Consider the following 19223-nt stretch of genomic DNA (forward strand, 5'->3'; position numbering starts at 1 on the left):
ATCTTGAAATAAATGCTCTTGGTGGTAAAAGATTCTAATCTCTATCCGACCAAACATAGTATCTTTGTGCTATGTAGCAACATTCTTTGACGTCTTTAAAATACCAAGCATAAGTAAGCGGCCTACTCAACACTACGCGTAAAAATACTGATTCTAATGTCGTTTCTAGTAAAACCATTACTACAATTTATCATCGTTATGCTTTTAACAATTTGTCCTAATATTTTAGAGACTACTAAAATATGAATTTTTCTAAAACTAGTGAAAATAACTTTTGCGAAATTAAAACGGCACCATGTCTAAAAGGTTTTCTATAGATTATTATGCTATACATTTTTGCGCAGACTACTGTAGCCTACCAACAATACAATGATACAATCAATACAACAATACTATTCATACAACCTGTGTTAGCTACTCTGACACTGGAATGTTGTTTCTTTATTTACAAATATTCACCCGGATGACCTCATGTGTCTGATTGACGTGATACCAGAACGACAAGTTTATATCACAACAAACCGTATGGTCGCTGTGCTAAGAATAACTTTAACACTTTTTAACAGTCGCACGCTAGGCAGAAAATGGATATAAAAAGCAAGAATTGGAATCGTAAATCCAGTTAGACATATTTCTTGGATCTGTCTTGTGTTTTTTGGAAACAAGACGTGACAAATGAAGATCTTGCTAATCGTATGCTTTGTATTTGCGTGGACTCCCGCAAAAGGTAACGTTCGTTCTAAGAGTGCTATTGCTTTCACAACTGAGATGCATGTAGGCTACAATCAGGGCCGGATTTAGCCTAAGCGCTGCCCTAGGCAGATACGAAAAGTGTCGCCCCCCAAAAAAAATTTTTCGGTGGTGCGCTACGATTTATATTTTCAATTCCTTACAAAAAAGTTATTTGCACTGTTTATTTGAATACATCAATGAATGTCATTGTAGGCCTATAATGAACTAATTGTTTAAAATTGCTTCCGCCGGGCTTTTTCTCTTGCAAACAAATCAATAATTTCTTCAAAGTCTGTAGAAACAAGTAAAGATGAGTTAATCCTCAAAAATGTGAGATCATTCATTGTTTGCATACTTTAAGCATCAAGGCAAGTACACAAAATAGCCTGCAACTTTTCCATCAACCTAACATGGACTAAAAACATTTTTTCTAGGCTCCTAACTCTTTTGCGCCCAGCATCATTTTAAAAGGATTTGCGGTTTAATGCGAAACGCCCAGCATCATTTTAAAATGATTTGAGGTTTAATGCGAAACGCCCAGCATCATTTTAAAATGATGCTGTTTGATGCGTAATATAAAACTTTGTCTTTGTAGTAGAATATCTATAAATTTACTGGTCCCTTGTAACATGCTTATTTTATTGATATTCTCGTGTTTTCAAAAAAAATTTGCTCAAATTTGACATAAGTGTGGTTACTTTAGTCAACAGTTAAAAGAAAAGTATATAGGCTACTAAAGAAACAAGGCATGTTTGATTTTTCCTCGACTCTTCATATCATTAGGAAGTCCACTGAAGAAAAAAAATCTTTTTAGGTTCTACAGAAAAGGTGGGAGTATTTTTTTTTGTAAGATGCTTCATTTTCACAAAATTTTTAACAAAAAAAAAGTTAAAAAAGTACACATTTTGAAAATACTGCATCTTCAAATATGTTGTATTAGGAAAGTAGGTTCTAACATTTATAGTCAGAACTTGAATTTATCTTTCCAATGAGATATTCCATGTCAAAATACACAATCGGTGTCACGCGTGTCAACTCGTTAAAGTTAAAGAAAAAAATAGCAAAAATGCCTGGGTTTTGCAGTCAAGCCGTGCAAACTCGCTGGGCACGAAAGAGTTAAATTTACAAACAGTGAAACAAACCGAACAAAGATTAATAAAAATTGCACAAACAAAGCCTACTCCTCCATACTAAGCAAGACAGATAAATAAAAGAAGCGCTAAGCAGCACATATTGTTGAAACCCAATCAAGCGTGAAGTACTCTAGGGGCGATGACTTGCCATACATGATATGCCGCACTGTTTATAAATGTGTGTGATGTGATAACATATTTATTAATTCCTATATATCTGTTGTGAATTATTATATTCACGTACAGTATTATCAATGTAATATATTCGTATATTTTGCCGCCCCCAATAATTTGCCGCCCTAGGCAACTGCCTACTCTGCCTACTGCTAAATCCGGCCCTGGCTACAATTCACTAACTTTGCATCATCTTCATCTAGGCTTACGGTGCATGACATGTATCAACGCCAGAAACGACGGAGAATGCAATAGATCGGGAAAAATGCAGGAATGCAAACTCAATGAAGTATGAAATTAAAGTTTCTTGTTCATGTTGTTTTTGCTGCGTGGTGTAATTTTTTGTAAATTAGTTGTTGTGTCTAATTTAGAAACAATTTAAACAAATAGCCTACAACATGGCCTACGTAGATTTACTTTTACCTTTGTCACGCTATTCTAGGTAAGCTAAGTCGATTTATTTATGTCTCGTCACATGAAACTAAACTTTTAATGTGTTCGGAATCGGCCCTTACAATATTGTAGAATCGGGAGTAGCACTTGGCTATTTTAGGTAGCTTACCTGCCCAAAGTTGTGATGTCAACATTGTAACCATTTTGATGTTTGTCATATGGCTCTTTGAAATATTGCGGAATTGTAGCCTCGTAGGCTACACCTTAATTTTATTTGTTAACGCATATGATGATTTTTTAAAATTTTAATAGGTCAAATAAAGAATTATAAGTTAGAAAGTTAGAAAGAAATGAAAACCTGAATTCTGCCGCACTGCATTTACAAAGCAGCTTGTTTTAACATTGTTATCTAGGTCTAGGCTAGTCTATTTTGTGACGCGACCACTGGCATTGCGGTCTAAACTGACTGAAACCAACAAAAAAAAACACAACAGACACAGGCTATACCACATACAGAACAGTAACTGAACGTTTTATCAATCACCAATACCTGCAATGTCTTTTCTAAACTTTTTATTAGACTGAGACGCGGTTGGCATTTTTTAGCTACTAGGCCTACACGTAAACCTGCCTATTGCAGCTATAGTTATAAATTCAAGTTTGCTGAAAACTAAATAAATCATTACAGAATTCATGCCACAACGAAGTAAGAAGGGGAGATCGTGAAGTACTTATTACAAAAAGATGCAAGCAGGATTGGGCGTGCAGCAACAACCATATCCAAGTAAATAAACAGTAGCCTACCACTTCATAAAAAAGTCGAAATATTTTTGGAAAAAATGTGTCAAATGTAATTATATTTTTGCCAAAAATTACAAATGCAATTACCCAACAGCAAAAAATCTCAATTACATGAAATCGTGTAATTAATTACTGTACATTCAATACACTAACAACCGTAATTGATCCACTTTGGCTATGTGGCCATCATAGACAGATTGTAATGTCTACCTTTTTGTCTTTATAGAATCCAAGATATGCGTGGGAACCTAGTCAATGCAATACTAAAGTTCCCAGTTCAGTGTGCAGATGCTGTTGTACCACAGATGAATGTAATAAATACGGAATCGAATGCCGGAACAGTACGTCACTTAACAAGCAAGCAATTAATATTCCACCAGGCTAAATTTATTTCATAAACCAAAGCAACAGAAAAGCGTTAAATTAGTGTCTAGTGATAATATAAGGGTAAGCTCTTTCTTGAGGAGGGTAACTTATGAGGGTAAGCTAAGGGTAAGCTCTTTCCTGAACAACGCATCAAGAAATACTTTTATGTGCGAGCCTAATTAAGTATATTAGAATTAGACAACCTCCTATATGACGTTGCTCTGTAGCCTATCCCGCTTTCTCAATTCCTACCATCCCTGGCATGCCAGCTGCAAACCTATGCAAATATATTGAGTTTATCCGTTTACACATGAGTTTCGGACATATCTATAACTTAACACTGATTAGTAATTACGTACACTTTACTCATTGCAGGTAAAAAACAATGCTTTCTTCCTGTACTGGGTTTGTGTTGTATTAAATTTTGTCTGTTGCACTTGACAATCAGCTCATAGCAGGTTGTGTTGTTTATTTTTAGCGACCATGGATTAATTTATAAAAAGCTAACATTTATATCACTTGTCAAGTTTAATTTTTGTCAACTACATTTAACGAAAAAAACAAAACAACAACAATGACAATTTCAACAAAACATGTTGAAACATATTATTTGTATTTTGTTAGCATAAACATCTTTCTTATTTTCAAGTTCATGTTTTCACTTTGCAGTTCCTACTTGTTCACTTATTGAGTCTCCTTTATTTGGAAGAAAAAGGTGCAAGTTTATTGAGAATGAGAATGAAGTTGGTTCGGTCTGCTTTTTCAGTTGCAATAAAGGTAATTTTGTCTGAAGTGGACAAAACTACCCGCAAGTCAAAGAAGGGAAGATTTATTTCAAAACTGATAACAATTTTAATATAAAAACGAATTCAAATTAACCTACAATATAAAGAATTGCAAGCATCAAGATCAGAATTGTATCGGTCTAAATTTATAGCCAACCGCTGTATTAGGCTTATGAAATATAATACCGACACAAAATATTATTCTCTCATCTAACAAAATAGCAAATTATGCCTACAGTAGTAGCCTAGTTAAAGAAGTTAAAAAAATTTAATTCATCAATTTCTATTTTATTTTTTCTTGCCTTCAATCGCTGTGCAGTATATAACCTGGTGAAATTTTATTTTGTATGTCATTCGCTCTGAGGATGCGCATTGTCATGGTGCGCAAAACGTCAGTGAAGCAATAAACCATCTTGTTTGTTGTTAATTTTACTTTCAATTTCATCAGATGAACGTTGCAACTAGTGCTAGAAACAATTCATTCATTGTTATACTTGTATTATATTTGTACAAGAAAACAAAAATAACAATATGTGCGTATATTTTAACTTTCAACTTTAACCCTTACATTTATAGACGCTTATTCAAATGTTTTTGAAATGCACTAAGCTTGTTTTTAACATCACTCTTACAATATATCAATAAAATTGTTTTACTTGCATTAGTTTTATTTTATAGTTGCTGTTTCTCTCATTTGTCTCTCTATAACTAAGAATATTAAACTCAGAGATGACTAAACTCTTGATAATTAAGGGGTTTAAAACAAAGTTTGTGAGGGCACCAAAAACTTCGTCTATACATTATACAAGCATTGCAAGGAAGAACAAAAAAAATAAGGAATCAGTTCAAGAAAAAAAGCTTCAGCTTGACTGGTCTTAGGGCGTGTCTCTCTAAACAGCTTCACGACCTAACGTTGTTTACAAAAAGTTGCATTTATTTCTCAAGTTTGTTGAGACCTTATTTTTATGTCGATAGGTTACAATCTATTTGGAGCTGAATTGAGCAAATGTGTAATGAACTTCACAACAAAGAAAGCAAACTTTGATATGCCTGTTCCTAGATGCATACGACCCCGTAAGTTGCAAAAGTGTATACAGTGTACTTACAGTGTATTATAGTATTACCGACAGTGTAGACTACTATGCTTTCGGGTATTGTGGTTTCTTGTATTTACAGTACATACATTTATATGTATTTTGAGTAGGCCTATACTACACCATAATTCAAAAAATATATTTAAAGCATGTTTTAGAAGCAGACCATATTTTAGTTTTACGTTAAATGTTTAGAAAAAACTTCATGCTAGCACATATAGGCTATTCAAGTTAACTTTTATTTTTCAACTGTCAACTTGCATGCAATTTTAACATGCGAACCAATAAAACGTAGCTTATTTATTTTAGGCTCACTACATTTTCCTTTATATATTTTTATTTTATCTGTTTAATGTATCCAAACGTGTGTTGCTGGCAACCAAATTATTCCAAATCAAATAAGACTCAGACAGCAAATTAACAGTTTTTTACATTGATTTAACATCTACAAACGTTGAATCAATGTAAAAAAATGATTGATTTGCTGCCTGGGGAGGCTCAGGCTATACAAATTCAAATAATCTGTCTTACATTTGGGCACTTTTCAGCTCCACCAATGTGTCGTTCTCAACGTCCTCCGGCCCACGCAGTCATCAATTGCACAGATGAGTTTAACGTTGGCAGCGTTTGCAGTTATACTTGTGAAGAGGATCATCTACTTGTTGGCCCGGAAACAATTACATGCCGTAAGTTAAAGAAATACCTGTGACAGAAGTTGCGCATGATACGATCATGAACGTCAAACAAAATTGAAAACTTTTGTAAATTTGCTTTTGTCTGTACTTTCTATCTTCAATAAACTTTTACAATTTTTTTTGTTTTGTTATAAAAAATGTATTGTTTGTAATAAAGATGTTGTGAGTTGTGACCTTTTTGTGTGTTGAAAAAAAGCTACGTCTCTATCATAGCTTATACCTTCTGGGCCACTACGCACGCTTTGTATCGATAGGCCCAAAACAAATAAAACAATATCTTTCAAATAGTTTTTTGATTTCATCCAACGTTTTGTGAAACGTTGTTAAACCGTTGTTTATTCGATGTTGGAAAACATTTTATCAAGAATTTTCCTAACCTCCGTTTGAGTTACGTATGAAAATCGCTTCTACAAAGTCCTCGAAAACTATTACTTGGCTCTTATAAAGCTTGAAAATTTAAATATTGTTGATACTCGTTTAAACAACCTTTTAAAATTGATCACATAAAGCTAAGAGGAAAAATATCAAAACAACCATACTATAACTTATAAATGCTTGATTGACACACTTTTAGCTTTAAATAATCTAATATAATCACGTATATAAATGAAGAAAATTATTAATTTAATCCAGTGATTTTTTATTTTTAAAACCGCGTAATATATTTTCACGGTTCGTAAAGATTTGCTGGGTCTACGCACTTTCAATTTTATGAGCTACCAAACTTACGAGTTCAGTTCGGTTTGTTCTATTTCTGACCATCACAACGAAACACAATATATGCCAAACATGGTGGAGGTCTGTAAAATGGTAAAAGCGACAAAACGCAAACGTTGTATGCTTAAGATACCGAAACAGAATGATAAGTTTAAAATTTGGCACGGTCGCAACGCCGTACGATTTTGTGCCATGCATGTGTGCTTTTGACAAAATGTTAACGCTAATGTATTTTCATTTACTAGAGGCAACTCAAAGATGGGACAGCATTCCTCCAGCTTGCGTATACGTTTCCTGTTCAGATTTAACTCCACCTGACAATGGTTTTATGTCTTGTACTTACGGCTTTGATGAAGACAGTGAATGCAAGTGAGAACTTAAAAAGACGTTAAAAACATAGTAGAGAAAAAGCATTTTTTTCTATCAATTCTAAACCATTGATGTTTGACGAACATTGATCGTAAATGATTCTGAAAAAGAAAATTGAAATTATAAACAAAACTAGCCTATTTATATATTTTATCTCTTACAGGACTACATAAAAATAAAAAATAATTTACTTTTTCATTGTATTTTCATGTTAACCGATGCTCGTGCAAAACATGCGAAAAAACATCTTTATCTTCACTTTTAAATAAATTGGCGACATGTTTGGGGCGTTTCACCATCATGGTGGTAAACACTTCTATTAGGTGTTGAATCAACTAAATTTTGCAATTTTTATGAAAATGAATAAACGTGATAATGAGCTATACACATCCAAATAATTTGTTTGCTTGCATCTTTCACTCGACATATTTTAGGTTTCGATGCTCAGAAGGTTATGACCGTGTTGGTGCTATATCAGCTGTTTGTGAGCATCGTTTAGCAATCGGAGTGTGGACAAAAAAAGTTCCAACTTGCAAACGTGAGTCTTGCTTGTGTTTTTAGAGAATTTGCACGAAATAGAATTGGTTTCTGTTAATGTTCAACTTCTTTCGATAAACAGTCATTTTATGAATTGTCGCTGTATCTTATGTTCTACTTTGACTGCTTTTTATAAAAAATTCTTGGTTTTGTGTATAAGTTTAACAAAAACACAGCGGTCAAATAACCAACAACGGTTAAAATATGATATCACCGTGTTGTGTTTTCAGGAAAGGAATGTCGGTTTGCACCAAAAATACCTGAAAAAGGAAGATACGTCTGTTCAGAAAAAAGTTTTTTGAAATCTGTATGTGAATTTGCATGTGATCCTCACCATCGAAGAGTTGGTGCTTTGTACACCAGATGTGTTGAAGACAGCCTTGGGCATCTGGACTGGGATGAACCATCACCTATTTGTGAAGGTAACCAATCCCACTTAGCGGCTAAACTATCTAGGCCCATTGTCTTGTTTAAATGTATAACCCAGCTTTTGCTGCAGTCATCCAAACCGTTTACTTACTGCCTACTTTTCAGGATAAGTGACCAGGAGATTGCGTTTTAACTGCATTAATTGGTTATTATAGAATTATAGAAATATAATCTTTTTTTTGTTATTGTAGAAATACAGTGCAACACTCAAGAACCACCAAAAAATGGAAGAGTAACCTGTACAAACAACAATTTTGTCACTTCAGTGTGTACTTTTGAATGTACAACTCCAGGGTATAATTTGACGCCAAATGACGTGGAAAGCAACGTTTGTTTAAATGGGTCAACTTGGAGCCAACCAAGGCCATGTTGTGCCAGTAAGAGCTTTTCGTTTTAGAACAAACTTTGATTTGAAGCATAAAATTAAAACATAGAATTAAACCATAAGAAATAAGTTCTGCCTTGTTTTCTATAAAATGATATACTGTATATGCATAAAACTGAAATATGCTAAACCAAAAATAGCCTGCAGCCAGGGCCGGATTAAGGGTACCGTAGGCCTAAGGCTGTTTACTAGAGAAGGGCCTAATTTTGCAAACCAAACCACAAAAAGTAATAAGAATACATACATGAAAAATTTAAATTATTTACTGCAAAATAACATAGCCTAAATATAACAAAAAAATGGCTAATGATGGCGCGTAATTGGTTTTGGAAACAAACCCGATTTTTTGTGTCAAATTTGAAGCAGATGGAAAAGATTTTGGAAAGAAAAAAATGGATAGTAGGTAGGCCTACCTGTTGTAATACTCTACCTAATGACACTCTAAACCAGGGGTTTTCAACCTTTTTCCCACCGCGACCTCCTCAGAGCAATCAATGTAGTCTCGCGGCTCCCCATAAAAGTATTCAACAAAACCATATTTAATGCAAAATTCACCCAAATTTGATTCATGCCGACATCCAGTTATGTTTAGTTTTGCTGTTCCAACGTAAACTTCCAAAACGAAAAACAATTTTTGCGATGTTATTACGGCTTTTATGACATTTCCTCCGATTGTTATTTCCATTTTCTATCCATCTTAGCTAGATAATTAATAGGAGAAAAAATAATGAGAATAATCTATTTTCGCACTTTCACCGGCTGAATTTATTGCAATCTTTTATGGATTTATTTAAATCAATTTCCGAGATGGTTGGTGCTACACATTTTTAACTATTAAGTTTGTCAATGCGTGCACCTGTTGCTGAAAGAACTTTCAACACTGAAAGCTGCATATGCAACTTTCCGCGAGGATTCGAAGGGTGACTTTGGTGACGTGCTCAAACTGACAGAAGAACTGATGCCTGGTAAAACATGAGATAACTAACTGGAACGTGATTGCTTCTCGTGAACACAAACTGCCTTCGAAGTTTCCCAACTCTGTTATCACCACAACGCTGGGAAAAACGTCGGCTGTCAAGAGCAATGAGGATTTAAGGGCGCTGTAGAACTGTATTCTTGACAGGCCTCTTTCGCACCTGGATCTGCCACTTTTGGCGAAAAAATAAACATTCTAAATGGTCCATGTGCACTGTATGGCAGATACTGAACATGCTGTATTCATTCAACACATCAGACGGAAAATGGATCGGGAAAACTTTCCTACATTAATGAAAGTACTGGACAGCTGCCCTGCTGACACTTTCCCGAACATGAACAGTGTTTTAAGGACCATCATAACACTGCCTTCCACGTCCTGCAGCGTTGAGAGACTTTTCTCCGCAACACACAGGATCGAAATGCGCTTGAGATCATCTATGCTGACTGGACGGCTTAACAACTAGACACTTTTGTCTTTTGAAAGACTACTCATTGACAGTTTGGATTATGATGACATAATCAACTTTTTCAACTCGAAACCTAGGACACTCTGCCTTGTGTAGAAGCTCCGGTAACACTAAGTTTTTGTATGCTGGCCCGTCCTGGAATTATTGGTGAAGGCCCACCAAGATATTTCCTAGGCCCACCCATAAATTACGTTCTGAATCCGCCACTGCTAGGTGGTTACTTTAGTCAACTTTAGTCTGCTCAAAGCAACGTAGGCCTACAAGAACTTGGTGAAAAATATCGAATGCTTTCCTATAGTTAAAGCCTTTTGCAACGTGTCTGAAAGCTTAAACGATATAATAACCTCAAGTAGAGGAATGGTCGATTGCGAAAAAAACACAGTTTTTAATCTTTTCTGACAAAAAAAGAATACACTGGAATTTCAAGCGCCTCGCGACCCCCAGGTTGAAAACCCCTGCTCTAAACTCAATTTCGGTAAAAGTGGTGCCTACGTGGTTTTGGATATGGGCTCTAGTTTTCATATGTACTGACTCAACTCGGTCATTCGTTTTTAAGCAAAAACTGTACTGTACTGGATCTGTATCACTATCAGCCTTACAAAAATTTAATCTTAAAAAAAATGGAGGGCCGAATTTTTCCAGGGCCTAAGGCTATAGCCTTATTAGCCTAATGGTTAATCCGGCTCTGCCTGCAGCCAATTCATAACAATCAAGTAAGATCCGTACCCCATCTGGTAAGGATCTGACCAGATAAAGTTGTTGTCTGGGGTAGCCTACTCTGTAGAGCACCCAGCATGGGGCTAAGGGAGATCAAGCCCCCCCCAAACCCGCCACTAAAATTGAAGTTTTTGTATGTTCCTCATTCATACATTTTGCTTACAAGTTAGGTATGAATAAGGCACAACAATACAACAGGGCTGAACATTATAACAATATATTTTACATATTTAACTTACAAATAGTTTTAACAGTTGAACGTTTTCGGTTTAACTTAAGCCCTCATCAAGAATCTGAAAATATTTATAAAAATGCAATAAATCTCAACTTTTTGAAGGTAAAATTACATTAGGAAAAGGCAACTACATAAATAACTACGAAAAAGTTGCTCCACAGGGAAGGGTATAGCCTACATCAAGTAAATGTTGAAGAGAATGGACTCGCCTCCAGCAAATAATTGTTCGTTTAAATTTGAGTTATAGAGTTTGATTAACAGTGCTTCCTAAATTTTGGTGTCAAATTGGGATTAGTCTTTGCGTAAATTTTAAATGAGTCGGCAGAGATTTTCGATCAGAGTAAAAAGAACACTCTATGATATGGTTTTTGATGACACTTTTCTTTAACTCCCTAAAGTTCAAATGCTCCTGTAGGCCTACACTCGTGGTCAAATGTCTGGTGGACATACGTACCGATGTACTTACGTCAATGCCGAATCACACGGACATGTAAAACTGTGTACGACATTTGAGCAGAGAGATGAATAAGGCGTCTGGGACTTTAGTTGAAAATACGAAGTAAATTTGAATGTTTTGTAAGTAGAAAAAACGTCCACATCAAATTTATTGTTTACAAAATTAGTGTTTTGTTTCAAACTGTTTTCATGCTAGTTGTTGTTTTCGCCTATTTGTGTTGGCAAACGGAAAGCTAATTCTATGTTGTCACCATCATCATCGGTATATTTTGTCATACCTGACAAAAATCGAGATCTACAGAAGATTGCAAGAGTGGACGTAAGGAGGAGGAAGCTCATGGTGCTAGTAGCATGGTGTTCACTAGGCCAACTTCTAATCTGATTGAGAGAACGAATCCTGATGTATCGGCAACCGGTGGGTTGTGAGCAGTGGCGTAGCCAAGGGGGGGGGGGGGTTGGGGGTTTCAACACCCCCACCCTTTTGGCACGCGTGTGACGTCATGATATTGAGAATGATGCTTTCAGTTTCTTTATGTCTTTAAAACAAAGTTGGCCTAATTTTAAGCTAAACTGCATTAAAAGAGCGAGTTGTGCCAATACCAAACATTCAAATATCTCAGCCAGGAATTAGCAACAAGAAAACACAGAGACTTAGCTTTATTTAGGAAAAATGCCGAAGAAAACATGATCTTATCTTTTAGCTATGCCACCGAACAGCACAATTTTATAGGAACATTCATACCCACATTTTTGTTGAAAATGCTCTCAGAATGCACCAAATTCAAAGTAATTTTTCAAAAATTTTTGCTGGAGGCCTCCCAAACTCCCCGCCGCTGGGTGTCGTCTTAAGCAAACACGCCGGCGGGCGAAGCCCGACGGCCGTCAAACGGCCGTCCCCTCCCCCACCATTTAAAATTCCTGGCTACGCCACTGACTGTGAGTGCCTTTAAATATTAATCAAAGGGATGGGCATTGGCCTATTTAATTGTCACTGTCACTATTGTCGCAAATCACTCGGCCGACATTTCTGAATGAGCTCCCCCCCCAACTTTTTTTCTGGGTGCGCTACTGAGCCTACTTCTCTTTTTGTTTGATGCTGTGTGGACTACAATAATCTACATTAAGTAATAAGTATTGCCCATCCAACACCTTTTTAGAAAATGTAGAGGATAGCCTACATACTTTCCGTTTGTGCATTCGGCTTTCGGTAGCATTTAATTTCTGGCTGTTTTTAAAAAGATTTTTACTTTTCTCTCAAAATTATAGGCTGAACCGTTTTAGAAGACGATTTATTGTTTTATCGCTTTCTATAGGGTATTTATTTTATCTTACAGCTAATAGAATAAGGTTAATATTTAAAATGTTTTTACAGAATCTTGCCCTCCGTACACTGTAGTAGATCTCGTGATTATCATAGACTCTTCTTCGTCGATAGGATCGGAGAACTGGGAAACTATAAAGAGTTTTCTTAGACAATTTATTGAGTAAGTGTTTTCTTTTTCTAGTGTTATTTCCATTTCAAGCGGGGTCACCGGTGCAGATTGCAGTCCTCCACATCACTCTACCACAGGAGTCAACAACCTTTTTGGCATGTGGGCCACTTTAGCACTAAGGAGAGCTGTGGCGGGCCGCATTAATACAATTTTAGGTAGATCGACTTCTAACGAGGCCACTTGTTTTGTGCACTTGTAGCGAGGTGAGCGGTTTCATCAGAATAATCATCGCCAAGAAAAAGTGGTGTCGTCACTTCGCTTCACAAAAGATATCTTGCAATTGACAGTTTCAGTAAACAAGGAAATGTTTGACACTTCGCAATACAGGCAACAATAGTGACCTGCAAACATATCAGTCAAAAATAGGTTCCAATAACAGGGAGAAAGAAACCAGGCACCATGAAACAAACGCTTGTAAAAATCACCGAAAAAAACGTTTCTATTGTAACTTATGAACAGTGTTCCCTCTAAAAAAAAGCAATGAATCGGTTTTTCATCTTTTTTGTGAGAGTTTCTAACTCTCTAAACCGTCTTTATTTGATTATTAGACAACTGTCACCTGCGGTGCTTATCAGCATGGCAAGAATTGTTAATTAACAACATTTTGCAGCACTAAGCTAAATATTTTCGTATTACAACAAGAAAAAGTCTTTCAATTTATATAAAATATTTTGCCAATTTATTATAAATTGAGTTGGCACACCGATCTATTTTGTCAACAAAACAGTACTAAGCTAAATATTTTCGTATTACAACCAGAAAAATTCTTTAAATTTATATATAATATTTTGCCAATTTATTATAAATTGAGTTGGCACACCGACCTAATTTGCCAACAAAACTCGCATAAACGAAACACTGTTCATAAAACACAATAACGGTGAAACGCACAATAGTGTTTACATGACATTTACAAACTTAAAATAAGCAACCTTATGCTCACAGACAATTTTGAAAACATACGTTTTAATCAACCACTGGGACAGTGTGGCTGGACATCGCATTGGAATAACTTTAAGCGACTCCCACCTAGAGCTACAATCTGATTGGTCTGTCGGTGGAATCTTATGCAAAGCGAAAATATGCTACGCGGAAAGTATTTTTTGCCTTCATGCTCTTAACTCCAAGAAAAGTATTTTTGGTTATATTTGTACGCTGATACAGTGGCGCGGGAACTATTTTTCTCTAGGGGGGGGCTGAAGAAGCCGTAGTGTTGTCAGCTTCTGGGGGGCTTCGCCCCCCAGACCCCCCTTATATGGGTCAGCATTTAAAAGTGGTAGTAGCCTATAAGCATTCGGTCCCCTCCGGTGTAAGAGACGACGCCAAAACACATACATTGTAAATTATGACAAATGAAAAACGGCAACAACAAAGCAACTGTTCAGAAAATTCAAATGAAAACGTACAAATTAGAAAGTGATTTGAAAACGATAGTTTGTGGAAGTGAGTTCTCACACGCTTCCGAAGATTGCTTTTCGCTCAGGTGTTTTCTCTATGAACTGTGTCATGAGTTCTTTGACATCGACAGTGTCCAAAATGTTTTGGTGGACATGCATCAACGCAAGGTGAGTAGCCTAAGTCTTTTTTGTGTGATTGAGCTTCTCAACCACGTTTTTAAGCGTCTTAGAGCAGAAAAAGAACGTTCTGATGATGCAGCTGAAGCAGGGAGGCAAAGGCAGAGCTCCACGAATTTTTGCAATTCTTTGAAAAGATCTAGTGTTTGAGGATTTAGTCAGGCCCGGATTTGGGGGGAGGGGGCAGAGGATGCAGGTGCCCCGGGCCCCCCTTTTGAAGGGGGCCCCCCGACGTGGAAAAAATGTGATTTTGTGTTATTTTTTTCTTTTAGCCTTTGATGTTTCTATAGAATTCTGTGCAGTGCAGGATTAATGCTACTGTAGACGTAGTAGTTTTTCGCCGGGGGCCCCCCGATGTAAAAGTGCTCCGGGCCCCCCATCATCTAAATCCGGCCCTGGATTTAGTTGTGATAGTATCTCAGCAACCTTTTGAACGGAGTTTGCGGTTTTTCCACTTACAACTTCGCTGAACAAGGAAAGTTCCGTTTTTAGGCGATCTTTTCTGATGGCATCGGATAAGCTGTTCTCAGTAGCCTATCAGATCTTTCCTCACCATTTGCACAGCTCAGAAGGGCCTTCTATCTGTTGGCTGCTGTAACCAGATCCGCCTGGTCGAATCTTCGATCAAGCTCAGCTTGAACCAAATCAAGGGCTTCAATGTAGCCTATTACCGTTTCCACGCTCTTTCTCCCGCAGACGACAAACCATCGGATTCTTCTGTGTTTCGAAACCTTGCTGGAGTTTTGCCCACTCGGGGATCCTTTGGCATTTTTAGGTTATCGGCAAACGTAAAGACGTTTGCTGCATCCATAAGCTTGGAAATGGGTTCATCTTTTCTGAGATTTTTGATCCGTTTGCGGAGAATGGTGATGGATTCCAAAACTGAAGAAGCAGAAATCTTCTTGTTTTAGAGCTGTCTTGCGACGGCTTCTGCAGGCTGATAAACTTCACCACTGCAGGTAATCGCAATATAAAGTCGCATCGTGCGTAGCCTACTTGTTTTACAAAGCTGAATATTTTTGCACGTGCGTCTCCTCGCATTGCACTATCTTCTGTCATGTCGGTCAGTCATTGCGACAGGGTAGGGTGGCACTTAACAACACGAGCGAGACAAAAGCACGAAAGCACCAACGAGTAGGACGCAAACCCAGCAAATTGCAGGCAACTTCATCGGAACCAAAAAGCGACATGAATGAAGATTTACGCATAGACGATTCACGAATTACAACTGCAACACTTTGAACGAAGTTTAAGGCATCGGCAATAAGCCTCGCTTCCTTTACAACGTCTTGCAAAATCAAATCGAGAACATGATTACTGCAGTGAATGTATACCGATCCAGGGCATAATGCTTTAAGTTTGGCCCGCACTCACTTCTAGCAACCAGACATACTGTATTTGCTGCACCGTCAAGACAGTAGCCTTGAAGGCTTTCAATCGGCAAATTCAGCTGGGAAAACAAATCGGTAATACACGAAAACAACGTTTCCGATTTCGAATCGGGAGCATTATAAAACCTAAGAAAAACGTTTTGCAACACGATTACTGAAAATATGTTATATACCTGAAATTGTCAGAATTTTCTAGGGGGGGCTGAAGCAATTATCGAAATTTCCAGGGGGGGCTGAAATAGCTCTAGGGGGGCTGCAGCCCCTTGAGCACCCCTACTTCCCGCGCCCTTGCGCTGATACCTTCAGCAGGCCGCACATATCAGCGTGGCGGGCCGCATGCGGCCCGCCAGTTTGTGACCCCTGCTCTACCATGTGGAAGACTGGAATCTGCACCGGCGGTCCCACTTGTTGAAAATTAACGGGTAAGCCTACTTTCTGAAATAAACAAAGTCATTTCCGATTATTTGCAAATGATTAAAAGAATCTCAATATATGCTAGAAAGTAGGCTAGGCTACTGAGTTCACGAATTGTATTAAATCTTATTTTATTCTTTTTTGTCATACGAACCTTAACGGTAGGCTACGTGACTGATAAGCAATATCAGAAACATACATTTTAAAAAGATAGGCTATACCAAGGCTACTCAACTGGCGGACCGCGGTCCGAATCGGACCTTTTGGGTGTTGATGGTGGACCTTGAGCTTTTGGAAAAATAACCTCATTGCCAGGTTTCGGGCTTCTACAGATTTATCCCCGACTCCCCAACATTTTCTCAAAAATCCAAGTCGAGTTACACTTTACCTAAAAAAGTGGTTTGGTACAGATAATTAATTTAACTTTCGTGGTTGCGTGTGAAATTATTCACCGGACCGCTAAAAATATTCAACTTGTCAAACTGGACCTTTGTTAACATTAGTTGAGTAACCCTGGGCTAAACCGTTAGGCTATATTGTTTAAGAATACTCACTTGGTAGATTGTTAGATTCAAATTAATCATTTTTAGAACTTTTGAAGTTGCTGACGACGCAGCAAGATTTGGAGTTTTCAGATACAACACTAGAATCGACAGGAGAAGTCAAATCTTGTTTAAAGATTTTCCTCATGACAAGCTTAAGCTATTGCAAGCTTTTGATGCTATACCCTACAGTGGATCAGGTAGGCGTTGATTTTGCTTAGAACTTTAACTTATGTGTTGATAGATTCATAAAGTTATAGCCTATACGGTATTCAAGTCTTTGCCAAGTCATCTTTGGGAAAATTCTCTTCACAATCCTCGCCACCTGTAAACAAAGTTACACTTACAAAGTTCCAACCGCCAATACTCTCTTTAAAAGAAATATATAACGTAACAGACAATAAGTTTGATGTAATTGCAATGTAAAATAATCATATTCAAACTCTTTTATCGGTCGCAACTGGCCGACGGGCAGACATGTGACATTCAAACTAAGATCTTCAGGTTATGCAGATAAAATGACTTCAAACCTTTTTGTATTGTGTAGCGGTGTAGCCTATTGCCCTACTACATAGCCTACCAGATTGAAAATCCATCTCACTGTGATCGAGAAATTTCTGGTGACACAGTTATCTTAAAGTAAATTAACATTAGTCGGCTACATTCTCTTTACAATTTGTAAACATGCTTAGGTACCAACACTGGAAATGCTTTACGTCATGCAAGAAACGTCGTACTTGCTCCAGATAACGGAAATCGTCCCCATGTCCCTGATTACATTTTAGTGATAACTGATGGACGATCGACAGACAGAGTGGCACTTATATCCAGACAACTTCGGAATGACGGTGTTAGGGTATGGTATTGTCATTACCGTTATCAGTTCAAAACTTATCACAGTTTCACTGCACAATAAAATTGCTTTGCCATGTAACTCCAGCTACTGTAACTTCTGTTGCCATCGCCTATGTTAATCATAGTAGCGTTGACAATAAGTAGCAGGCGTCCGTTACTCCGTTAGGACCTGGAATCTGTTTAAATGTGTGTAATCTATTCGAAATGAGCAAATTATTCGAAATAACCACTCTTTCGCGGTATCATTGTGACCCTCTCTTTAGAAAACTATAGGTAGTCAAACTCCAGACAAGATGGTCTATATTCACTTTTATATAGTTGAATGAGCTCATGCTGTGTATTAAAATTTAAATGACGTGATAATTATTCGATTTTATGTAAAATTAATCATTTTATATTTTTTTTAGATCCTGGCTATTGGAGTAGTTCCGCCTAGAGGGGCATTAGACGTGAACCAGTTAAGAAGAATCGTCAATGACCCTGATGATTTAGCTATAGCGGAATCCGGTTTTGAAGATCTAAACATCAACCTTTTCCAACGTTTGGTTGAAGCATTGTGCGTCCCAGGCTGCCAATAAATTGCAAATATAAGACAGCAGTTCATAAGGGCCTGATTAGGCAAACCCAACATGCCAAACACGAATAAAGTGATCTCCCAGAATACTGGTAGAGGATAGCATACCTGTTAAGTAAAAAATGCATTTTGTCAAAAAAAAAATTGGCTATAAGATCATTTTACTTAGCGTACCGTACGGTTTTTCTCTGGCATAAAATTTTAACATCATCACCAGAGCCGTTGAGACGATATTTTGGGACCGGTATCAATGAGATACTTGGCCATCAAATTAAGACATTTTTATAAGAAAAACACACGGTTTCCAAAAAATTCGTTGTGGTAGGCCTATCTTCATTCTTCTCCGCGCCTGAAAAAGTTTCCAGGCGTTAAAATTACCCCGGGCTCAGTTCTAGAAGTACCCCCTAGACCCCCTGTCAACGCTACCGATCATCGTTGCCTAACGCTAATTATGCTCAAACTATGTACGGTAGGTTACTGGTAGTCTAAACATTAGAGCCTACAAATGCTTTCGTCTTGTTATTGTAGCCTGTACTGATGTTGAAATATTCATTTTCAGTTTCTTTTTTAATTCCTGTCGTTAATACTGTATAACTTTTATTGCAAAGATTGTCCTGGCTGTTGTGTTGAATACGCCACTGATAAGTTTGATAGCAGGTTACACTCAAATGACTCAATGGTAAGCCACTATAGCTAAAATAGCGCCATCGCATTGTATCATTCAAGTAAAATAAAATTTTCTATTGTGGCTGTGATTGAAAACAAAATGCCGTTTGGAATTGTATCTCAAAAGAAAACGTGAGTTGGAGTCTTGCAACTTATCATAAGACTTGATTATACCTGGATTTGAAAGAGTGTTGAGAATTCTACCAACATTAACCTAAGCTGCGGTCTGCGTCAGTGGTTCAAAGTATCTT

At 37.2% G+C, this 19223-nt stretch overlaps 1 protein-coding gene across 1 annotated transcript; it reads left to right on the forward strand.

The window, feature by feature from the left end:
* The first annotated feature begins 1798 nt into the window (after positions 1-1798).
* On the forward strand, positions 1799-18383 carry LOC145776159 (E-selectin-like). Its single transcript, XM_082587559.1, has 15 exons — positions 1799-1847; positions 2243-2328; positions 3121-3216; positions 3460-3574; positions 4269-4376; positions 5360-5458; positions 6027-6164; positions 7136-7259; positions 7694-7797; positions 8027-8218; positions 8519-8602; positions 12836-12947; positions 16926-17077; positions 17570-17733; positions 18140-18383. The coding sequence occupies exons 1-15, from the start codon at positions 1799-1801 to the stop codon at positions 18308-18310; spliced, it is 1794 nt and encodes a 597-aa protein (XP_082443685.1). The 3' UTR covers positions 18311-18383.
* Positions 18384-19223: the final 840 nt, after the last annotated feature.

The sequence above is a fragment of the Aplidium turbinatum genome, chromosome 8 (genome assembly GCF_918807975.1).
Source record: "Aplidium turbinatum chromosome 8, kaAplTurb1.1, whole genome shotgun sequence".
NCBI lineage: Eukaryota > Metazoa > Chordata > Ascidiacea > Aplousobranchia > Polyclinidae > Aplidium > Aplidium turbinatum.

Coding starts and splice junctions, on each gene's coding strand:
- LOC145776159 (XM_082587559.1), top strand. CDS start 1,799: ATGCCTGGGTTTTGCAGTCAAGCCGTGCAAACTCGCTGGGCACGAAAG. Junction 5,459..6,026: donor TCCTAGATGCATACGACCCC/GTAAGTTGCAAA, acceptor GGCACTTTTCAG/CTCCACCAATGTGTCGTTCT. Junction 8,219..8,518: donor ACCATCACCTATTTGTGAAG/GTAACCAATCCC, acceptor GTACAACTCCAG/GGTATAATTTGACGCCAAAT.